At 39.2% G+C, this 11435-nt stretch overlaps 1 protein-coding gene across 1 annotated transcript; it reads right to left on the bottom strand.

Annotated features, from left to right (window-relative positions):
• Nucleotides 1-5402: 5402 nt before the first annotated feature.
• Nucleotides 5403-5942, bottom strand: LOC130870885 (keratin-associated protein 13-2-like). The gene has a single exon (XM_057763826.1). It carries the CDS (start codon nt 5940-5942, stop codon nt 5403-5405), a length of 540 nt encoding a protein of 179 aa, XP_057619809.1.
• Between the last annotated feature and the right edge of the window lie 5493 nt (nt 5943-11435).

The following is an 11435-nucleotide window of genomic DNA, read 5'->3' on the forward strand; positions in this document are numbered from 1 at the left end:
ACATGTGTGTCTTTGAGGTGTTTAAGGGTCACATTTATCATGGAAGTTACACCTCGATACTAAACTCATACAACTTTTTGTCTATATAAAGACTTAACCTTGTAAACTATGATGTATCTTATTATAAATGTTTACATTTTTACATAAAATACTAATAACTTTGTTGTCCCGTATTGTTAGAAATACAAGGCCATGAATCTGAGGCAATTCTGATTCCATTGGGCTCAACCTGCAGATTCAAAGGGAAATAATCCTAGACTTGAATATTCCTAGTAAGAAACATAAATAAATACAGAATTATACATTCCCAAATACAATTGCATAATCATATTGTAATTAACAATCCCATAAAACCCATAAAAATAGTAAAGTTGAAAATATATTGAGGTATCAGATTACAGAAATTTATTAGATCAAAATTTTATTTTTAACAACTCTTGGAAGAAAATAAAAATCACATGTACATATCACTAGTATAGAGAGTAAAATAAATTTATTTTCAGTCTTACAATTTCAAGAATCTGCCCAAAATTGAAAATGGAGAAAATTTTAATGGAAGAATGAAAAGATAGTACTTGGGAATAAGCATCAAAATAATGGCTACAGGACATACAGACTGGCATGCATCCCGTGAGGATATATTTGCATTAACAGCTGAATCTTTGAGGCCTAATAAACAGGTTTGCCTGTAACAAGAAAGTGGATAGGTGCTTAGTAGGCTGGGGAGCAGAATGTGATTCCATATCTCACAGTAGGGAAATCAGACACTTCATAATTCAGTGGTCTGAATCCCCCAAGAAGAAGCTTCTAGATCTATTGCCTAGAGAATAATAACTGCCAGGCTAAAAGTCCAGAGATGCAGTATATGTTCCCTGGCAAGAGATGCAAGGTGTGGAGCTCCTGGGCTAATAGCAGGGCAACAGGCAAGTGTTGAACATCACAAAACCTCTGGCAGCTGGTGGGCTCAATGCATGTCTCCTGACAGTCACTGTTCAGAGATGTTTCCAGCTGAAAGGTTCTGGGAGAGAAGGTGTCAGGGTTGTAGACCAGGTTGCTGGGGTAGGAAGAGCCACAGGAGGAACCTGAAGAGGGCAGGCATCTCCTAAGTGAGCAGGAGGAGAAATTTCTAGAGCAGCAGCTGCAGGCCATGCTGAGAGGAGGTGTGTCCTCAGCTGGATGTCCCTGAGAAGACTCTGAGTTTGAATATTATCCTGTGGAGAGCTGGGTTTATATACTCTCAGCAACAGGTGTGGTACCCAACAGAGTCACCCTCCACACAGCTACAAGCTTCCTTCTTTAGGAAGGTACAGCTAAAGAATCTCTTTGTAATTATAGTTACATTTGCATAGTTTTCTGTGCTGTATATTTACGGGTTTTGCAATTTCCTTGTTATAGCAGAAGGCAATGACCCACAGATTTCAGAATTGCCATGGACGTTTTACATTAATGCTCACTTTGTCATGTCTTGGACCATCCCTCCTTTTCCTCTTGACATAATTTTTATGTGTTGTCATAGAATATTATGGGGAATACATGCCTGTGTTTCATTGTGTAGAATGAAAGTAGTATACTTTTTCCATTTATTAATAAACTGTACACATTGCTTAGAGTTTCATTTGAAACCCACCAAAGATTATCCATATGTGTCTCCATTGCAATTTTTCATAATTGTTCTGAAATTAACTATACAGAATTAACTATGTGTTTTACCTTCTAGTAGCAAGGAAACACTATAATCCAAGATAAAATAAATAATAAGAAAACAATGTAATGGTTAAATTTCTTTGATGGTAAAGGACAAAACTAATATAGCCTTGCATATGCTGATATTTTGGACCATTATAAAAATTCAAGGCTTAGGAATCCATTCAGAAAATGAAGTGGAAAATTGTGAGAGGCAGAAGTGATGGATAAGTGTAAGGAAACATTATCTTCCAAAACAACAGAGAATGTGGAACCCTTAAGACCTACACAGGTCCCAAGTAGATAGGTTCTCATCACTGTGAGGGAGAAACAGGCAAAAGCTCCCACCTCTAACTAAGAATATGTTTATAATTGGTACCACTGGAAAAGGGAAAATCACCTTTCTTCAATGGATCATTCTTAGTTATATCCGTTGCAGTCCAGGGCAGGATCCATGTATATTGTACATAGGTCATAGTAAGCCAACACAAAACCAATTCCATGGTTTTCCGTGGGCTTTTGGTTTCATTTTGTTTCACTTTGGCATTCTTTTGTCTTATTAGCTTTGGGGTGTTATTTTTAGTTTTGGTGTTTTTATTCACTTGTTTGAGAGAGAGAGACAGGCATGCATGCACATATACACATGTGTACTTCTACACACAGAGGAAGAGAGAGAGAGGACGTGAAGGTATGTGGACATGTAGATGGAGGAGGATCTAGGAGTAATTATTAAAGGAGAAAACATGATCAAAAATATTACATAAAATGTTAAATAAAAAGGAACAACAAATAAATAAATATAGTTAAAGTGTGAGCCACACAAAATAAGAGAGCATGAAACACGTATTGGATTCAGAGTGTCTTCGCTGAGGTCTGGGGAGGAAACAGGTCTTATCTGTGTTTGGCAGTGTGGAGCATTCACATCTAGTCCCTTGAGGAAGACCTTCGTGGAAAACTTACGACTTGTATTCTGCCAAATAGGCACTAGATAAAAAGACTACTAATGAATTGCTATATACCCTACATAAATGTATGTTTCAACCCTCATCAAAGAAGCTTCTGTTTGCAGTAGAGACATCTTTGTCATGCGAGCTTATGCCAAGTCTCAGGGGTCATTCTGGAAGAGAGTGCAGAATGGCAGGAAGAGCCAGAAGCAGTGGAAGGGCAAGAAAATGGGCTTTTACAGACAAAACAGGGCTTTTGCACATATGAACTCAGAATGGTTGTGATCATACACTCAGTGCCTGTGAAAGCTCTAGCCAGGAAAAGCACAGTGTGGAGCAGAGGAGTGGGCATGAAACATCAGCCCTATCTGAGGAGCTGTTAGCGACTGCCAGCTGCTGGGTACGAGGGTGCCAGTCTTCTTTAAGTGGTTAGACCCTGAAACGTCAACCACTCTCCAGTGAAAGGCCTTCATCTGAGGATGTACAGACAGCAAAAAATTGAGCTTGATAGGTTAATAGAATATATAGTGGTAAAACACAAAGTAGAATGGGTAGGGAGTGGGGCCTGGAGAAGGTTGAGGGTTGAATATAGTGAGAACATATTGCATGAAAGTTTTTAAGAACTAATAAAAAATGAGAAAAAAAGAGATTTTTTTCATAGGATGTCATCAAATATTTTTCTATTATCTATCATTTAGTGTATTAGTTAATAAAATATCTTTGAAATGAGTTAGATTATTCCCTTTTAGCTCTTTGCCTAAATATGCTTATTTTTATTCTTTATTTTGAGTCTTTCCTGTGAGGCTAATGAGATAGAGGCAATAGGTTAAACCTGTTCCTGTGAAACAGTTTCCAGAAATGCAGGACCGTGAAGATTCCTTCATTGCACTAGGAGCTCAATGTTTTAAATTAAGTGGTTCAGGAAAGAAAAAAAGTATGGAAATTCCTTTAAAAATTCAGCATCTGTGGTTATTGAATCTATAAAAATTGCAAAGTTTCAAGCACTTTGTGGGGCTCCTTTAAGCTTAAAATGGTCAAAATACTTTGTCTCTCTCATATTTGCTAGCATTAAACGGATATTCTATGTCAATATTACTGTGCTCCATGCAGCATGCTAACATGGATGACCCATTGATCCATGTCAGGACTACAGCAGAACACATGATATTTTGATTTTGGAAGGTTCAACACCTTGAATAAACTACCTTTGCTCTCCCTCTCTCTCCTCCTCTCAATATAAATATATATGCATATATATTACAGATAATTTATATATAGCACATGTAAATATATATTATAAATATAAAATAACACATATTTTGTAAGTATATATATATATAATTTCCTTTGCTAAGTAGTTCGATATCTTAAAAGTTACATTAAACCAACAGATAATAATCCCTCCTGTTAGTCTTCATTCATAAGATTAGGAGAATACAGGATGTCACATACCATCAATCACTAAAAGATAAAGCTGTCCCCTGGGTGTAAGAACCAAAAGTCCACAATTCCTGTGAGTGACCTAAATGTCCTTGGAAGTCCCTGGGATTTATAATATCAATTGCACCTTATGAATGCAACTCCAGAAAGCACTTCCTCATCACTATTTTTACCAGAATTTTCTTTCTTGGTCCACTTTTGTGCATCTTCGACAGTAGGCAAAGCTAGATTTCTAAAATACTTGCGAAATAAATTATGGCTAAGCTTCTGAGTTCTCCTGTGCAATGGCAATGGGTTTTTGATCCTACTGCATGTACTAGCTTTGTGGGAGCCTAGGCAGTTTGGATGCTACCTTACTAGACCTGAATGGAGGCGGGTGGTCATTGGTCTTTGCACAGGGCAGGGAACCCTGATTGTTCTTTGGGCTGATGAGGGAGGGGGACTTGATCGGGGGAGGGGGAGGGAAATGGGAGGCGGTGGCGGGGAGGAGGCAGAAATCTTTAATAAATAAATAAATTTAAAAAAAGAATAATAACACAAATCTCTTTCCTACTTCTCATGTACATTGGAAGTGAGGCATGGATAGCACAGAAATGAAAGAGGCAGGGAAGTCAGCATGCACATGAGCCAGGAGGTGTTTGGCTTTAAAGTTGTTCAAGGCTCACCTTTCTCTTGACTAAACATGTATACTCAAATACTAATTGTAGATAATTCTGTCCACATAGAGCCTTACATTATGAATTCTACAACTTCTCACTCTTGATATTTATATTTTAGTCACATTTACTTTGTTTCTATGGTTCAGCAAAAAAATAAAAACCTGATGCTTCAATAACAAGAAGCTCTCTCCTTACTGCTGATTAACCCAGACTTCAGATACATATGGCAATCTTTCTAGAACTGAATGTCACCTATAACTAAAGTGACAAAAGAAAAAATATACATTCTCAAATCCTTCTGAATAATTATTTTGATCTTTAGTTAAGTTTCTTAAAAACAATAAATGAAAAAAATCTGTAAAAATAATAAAGTGGACAAAGTATGAAGGCATCAAAATGCACACATTTATTAGACTATTTTCTTCATTTTTAACTGCTCATAGGTGAAATGCAAACAGCACATGTATATAGGCATAGAACAGAGAGCAAGACACAAATTGCAGTTAAGCAAAATATCAGAATATTGAAGATATAGAGGTTTGTCGATGGAAAGATGAAAAGTACCAGTGGGGAAAGCAGGAAAACAGTAGCTACAAGCTTAGAGACATTGACATTGATCCTGTAAAGATTTGACAATTAACCGTTGAATCCTTAAAAGCTAAGCCAAAATGTCTGTCTAACAACAAGGGTGACAGGAACTAGCAGCCAAGTAGGTTGGGTAGCAGATTCTGGACCCATCACTCAGGGAAGGGAAGTTGTAGAGTCTGTAAGTCATAGATCTGAAGCCACTGGATCCACAGCCCAGAGATTGGTAGCTGCTGCACCAGAAGCCCAGAGACCCAGCACATGTTCCCTGGCAGGGACTGCAAAGTGTGGCGATCCCTGGGTAGTTGCAGGCTGTTTGGCAGGGTCTGGACACCACGCAGGACCTCTGGCATCTGGTGGGCTCAATGCAGGTCTCTTGACAGCCAGTGTTCACAGAGGATTCCACCTGGCAGGGCCTGGACACCACGCAGGACCTCTGGCAGCTGGTGGGCTCAATGCAGGTCTCCTGACAGCCGGTGTTCAGAGACGATTCCACTTGGCAGGTGCTGGGAGAGCAACTGGTGTAGACCAGGTTGCTGGGATAGGAAGAGCCGAAGGAGGAACCTGAAGAGGGCAGGCAGGGCCTAAAGGAGCGTGAGGAGAAGTTTCCAGAGCAGCAGCTGTAGGCCATGGTGAGAGCAGATGTGAGCTCAGGTGGATGCAACTGAGAAGATTCTTAAGATTTTCGTCACAATGATGGGCTTAAATAATATCAGCAAAGGGCGTGGTACCAGGCTCAGCCTTCCTCATTTTTTTTTGCCCTCTCTTTTATTAAGTAAGAATGCTGTAATCTTTCTGTAATTCTCTAATTTCAATTACTCTTAAATACTTTCCTGTACCGTATATTTAGAGATGTTGTAATTTCCTTAACACACAGAAAGGCAATGAGCTACTCCTATCTTAGAAATGTCATGACTGTTTTACAGCAAAGCTTATCCCATCATGTCCAGGAAAACCCCTTCTTTTCATATATGAATATATGAAATATGAATATATGATATATATCACATATATGAGAGAGAGCACTTATAAGAAATATGTTTGCCTTTTATTGTAGAAAATAACAATCTTCCTTTCTTGTTGTTAAGAGATTGAAAGTATTACTTTGGGTTTTGAATGAAATGTACTGAAGATTGACCATACTTGCCTTCATCTTTTCTGCTTTTTTTTGTAATTATGTATGGGGGACACAGACTATTGGCACATGGTTCACCTTCAATAGCAAACAGACAATGTAAGTCAATAACACTGAATAAGTTTGAGCCTTAAATGAGATAGGTTTCATTCAATTTTCTGTATGGCTCAGAACTTTTAGATGTGGCCAACCAGTTACTGGTCTAACTTAAGGCCCAAGCCATGAGACACAATCTGTGTCTGACAGAGCCTGAATGGCCAAGAAATAAACAGTAGGTGAACCCTAGATGGCTGAGACACCTAGGGTAGAACTAAATATGACTGACAAAAACAAAAAGTCAAGGAAATGATTCCTAGCGATATTCTGCTATACTCATAGTTCGATGCCTAGCCCAATCGTCATCAGAGAGGCTTTCTCCAGCAGATGACAGAAACAGTTAGAGAGAGCCTTAACCAAACATTAAGCAGTGCTGGGGAACCACAGAAAAGAGGGGGATTCAGACAGATCAAAGGAATCAGAAGAACACTGCCCACAGAATCAACTAACCAGAGCTTATAAAGGATCACAGATACTGAAGCTGCAATCATGGAGTCTGCATGCGTCCACAATAGGTAGGTCCTCTGCGTTTATATTGTGGTTGTTTAGCTTGGGGTTTTATGGAACTCCTAACAGTGGAGCTGTATGGTTTTCTAATTCTTTTGCTTGCTCTTGGGTCCCTTTTCTCCTACTGGGCTGCCTTTGTCCAGCCTTGATATAAGGGCTTGTGTCTAGTTTTATTGCATCTTGTTATGCCGTGTTCATTTCATATAACTGTCAGGCTGCTCTTTTCAGAAGGGAAAATGTGGGAGCAGTGGATCAAGGGGAGAGGGGAGGTAGGGGGCTGGGAGATGTGAAAGGAGGCTGTGGTCAGAATTTACTGTATGAGAGAAGGATATAAAAGAGAAAGAAAGATACTTTTGATCTTAGATCCCGTGTGTCTGACATGTGGCCTGAGGTTGTATGGTTCTCATCTTTGAAAGCATGTAGGGTTTGTTTCTAGCACTGCACGATACAGGAGTTTCCCTGACTGTGGATCACCCTGAAACTGTTTTCATAGACATCGTTTTGCATGGGCTTCTGCAGGCAGTAACTGAGGCTGGAGAAGATACGGGGATTCCTAGGAGAGGCTGACAACCAGCCTTAACACAGGATTTTGGTGGGTAACTTGAAGCTACCCCTCCACATCTGTATAGGGAACATATTGGGAGGATTTGCTCTTCCTGATCCATCTCCTATAGGAGATTTTGGAGATGAGAAATAAAGATGAAAATAGTTTGGCTGGATGGTGGTGGCACATGTCTTTAATCCCCGTACTTGGGAGGCAGAGGCAAGTGGATCTCTGGGAGTTTGGGGTTATCCTGGTCTACAAGAGCTAGTTCCAAGACAGGCTCAAAAACTACAGAAAAACCATTTCTCAAAAAACCAAAAAAAAAAAAAAATCTGAATATATCAAATCATACTTACAGTATTTAAAATAGAATCCGAGTTTGGTGAATAACAGGAAATTCAGGTGCTTTTTTTCCCTTGGGGACACTAGGTAGGGTTAATGAAGAAATCATTTTACTTGTGTATGCACTTATTTTCACTTGCTTATTCTGTAGTTACACGGCTTCTGTGACACCTGTTTCTACTTATTGTCTACTAAACACAGCTATAGTCCATTCTGTGTATGGGAAAATAGAGTTTATCAGAGGTAAAATAAAATAAGTTGTCTTTAGAAGATGATCATCAGCCTCAGCAGATGAAAAGATGCATCAACTCAGAGCTTATACCTACACCTAAAGCAAAGTTTTGAGAAACTAGCATGTGTCGGTCTTACCAAAAGCTGCTCTCCCAGTACCACTAGCTGGAATCATTTCTGCACAGGGGCTGTACCACCAGCTGCCAGAGGTCCTGTGTGATATTGAGCTCCTTCCAGATGCCCAGCTTCTACTGCAGAGGCTGCTTTCTTAGTAGTCCCTGTCATCCAGCCTATGCTGATCTCTGGGTTTTGGGTTCAGCCACTGTCACTTGCTGCCTATGGATAAGCTATTCAACCTACAAGTGTCTTCAGATCTCTGAAGTATGGAGTCTCTACCTTCCTTTCCTTAAATTATGCATCACAATCCTCCTAGCCAGTCTATATGGTTCATGTATCTGCCAATGTAGTTGATAGAGACCACTCTTTGGTATTAGCTTCTATATAATCAACTGTTGGGTTTCTATGCTCTTATCATATCAAAGTCGATTTTGTCCTGTAGCACTTGTTTCCATGTTCTGTCTTGATCTATTCATCTTCTCTTTAATGGCTTCTTTCATCCTCAAGTTCAATTATTGTAAAACCCCAAATTATTGACTTGACTCTTCAGATATACATATGTTATTTGGTTTTCATCCAAGAATACTTGAAAATTAAATATTTAATCCAATCAATTTGTGTGATCTGACACCTCACTATATTGTTTCCATTATTACTAGGTGGCTTTTAGTTTCTGAATTTGCATATTTAGGAGACTTAATAAAGATGAATATATTTCTTAAATTGGATTTTGGAACCAAAGTAACAAATTATTTGTTATTAGTTATGTTCCATATTGAAGGAGTAGTTAATAATAGGAAGATTAATATTTCTATTAAAAATTAGGCTCAAAAACAGTGACAACTGCCTGAAGATGAAAAGTATTATGTTTTGCTGATCTAGGGAAATAGAATAAAAAAGACTTGAATTAAAAATTCCATCATCAAGAATAAGGTATATAATCTATTGGGTTATGAATAAATATAAGCAAAAAAATTAAATGTGTTTGAATAGAAGTTCAACAGAATGGCCAATAGAAAAGTAAGATTGGAAACCTTCTCAATAAAGACATAGCTTTGCACAAATGCTCGTAGCCTCATCTGCCATGGTGTGGACATCAACCTGAGCCTCATGTCCAAACATGTGTGAGGAGAAGCATACTGATCTCAGGAGAAGAAACTTGGTTTAAGAGGTGTGATGACTTCCTACAGCTCCTTTGAGGCCAGATGGAATAAAATTATTACTGATGTAGTTTTTCCAGTAGCTTGTATTTTTCTGTCATTGTTGGAGTATAAGAGTCAAGTTGAAGTCAAAGATGAAGGTGTGGTTTATTTGAAAGAAGAACTAGGAGAGAGAGCAACCAATCAATACAGTAGTGCACTTTCCATAAGTTTATCATGTTGGGCAGGAGGAAGTCATGGTTCAGGCATGCAATCAGAACTAGCCAGAGAGATGAGCACATAGGTTGTAAGTTTGTCATAATAAAAATCATAGATCTAGAGTAGTGATCAGAGATAGCACAGAATGCTGGGACACAGACCAAGAATTCTAAATCATACAGCAGAAGCTATGGACTCAGGGTAGAAATAAGTTGTTCAGAGTTCAGAATAGATGATGCAGGTTCATCCAAACAAGAATAGCTACTTAAGTTTTTACTAAGGTAGCAAAATCAACATCTTCTACAAGTAGTACTGAGAATCCTGGTTCTAAACATGCAGGAAAAGAAAACTAGACTGTCCCTCATCTCCCATCCTGCATTTAACTCCCCGTGGATCAAGGACATCATTATAAGACTTGGTATATACTCTAAAACTCTGAGAGGATAACATGGGCATACATTTTAATTCATAGGCAAAGGCCTGCATATTTTGGATAAGATAGCCATACTGTTGATCCTGTGGTCAAAACAGTGGGAGAGTTACCCCGTCCCCTACCAGCTGCAACACTTGATAACGTGGACCCTGTATCCCACCAGGGCAGCACAACAGAGTCACCATTGTTATTGGACATGTACATGAACCAGCCCCAGATTCATGAGCATGGGGCAGCTGGCCCTATTACCAATTTGCATTGTGGTGGCAGAGGAAAGTTGTCCCACCCTCATCCTTATAATGCCCAAGTCATGTGGGAAAGGTGGATCTGTGGTCATAAGTATTGGAGATCTATCTCTGAGCCCCACCAGCTGCAACTCTCAGGGGAGTAGCCCCTAAACCTTGCCAGGGCAACACAATTGAGGCAACACTATTATAGCAGAAACTGTGACCATGAAAGAGCTTCTCCCATTACCCATCTGTCTTGTGGAGAGAGGTGCAAGAGAGAAGTGCTCCCCTCGTATCGATGCTGGAAGAAGGTGGGAGAGATGGCTGTAACACCTGGAAGAGCAGGCCTTGCACCTCACCAGGGCAACACAATAGAGTGAACACAGTGCAGGTGTATAAGATCCAGACCTGAAATTGTGACCATGGAAGAGATGTCCCCATTTCCCATCTGGTGGACCATCTCTATAGTTGCCCAGGCCCAGACCCAGGGTTATATTTAAAGTGTCCCAACATCCACCTCATCTATGATCTGCTGGAGTGTGTGAAGGGACCTACCTGCATACCTAAAGCTGCAGGATCTTCACAACACATGGTGCCAGTAGAATGTCCAGGAAAAGTCCCAGTAGGGGCCCAGCATCAAAAGTGAAGTAGAGACCAGGGGACTAGAACCAGACCAAATACTCTTTGCAATTAACACTTGAAAGTAGATGTATAGACTAAGGGGTATATGTTGAGACTTGTTGGGTCAAGCTGAAGCTTCCATAATGAGCTTTTAAAATTCCTTTCCTTTTTTATTTTTTTTATTTTGTTTTCTTCGTTTCTTTCTTCTGAATTTTGTTTTATTTGAGGTGGGGGAGGTGCAGTGCAGGGGCACAGGCTGGATGGGAAATAAATGGGATCAAGATACATGGTGTGAAAAACATAGAAAAAATAAATTTTATTTTAAAAAAGACCTCAACAGTGTAAGGATAACAATGTACAAATATGAGATCATGAAATTCAAAAGCGTTTGTTTAACAAAGGACAATTTCAGTTTAGTGAAGGAGAAGTACAGTAATTGGGATAAAATCAATGTCATCTATCCATCTGATATTTGATTAGATTCTAGACAATAAAAAACAAAATATAATAAAA

The sequence above is a fragment of the Chionomys nivalis genome, chromosome 3 (genome assembly GCF_950005125.1).
Source record: "Chionomys nivalis chromosome 3, mChiNiv1.1, whole genome shotgun sequence".
In the NCBI taxonomy this organism is placed as follows: Eukaryota; Metazoa; Chordata; class Mammalia; order Rodentia; family Cricetidae; genus Chionomys; species Chionomys nivalis.

Bases quoted from the DNA above. Each gene is read 5' to 3' on its own strand.
- LOC130870885 (XM_057763826.1), bottom strand. From the start codon at position 5,942: ATGGCCTACAGCTGCTGCTCTGGAAACTTCTCCTCACGCTCCTTTAGG.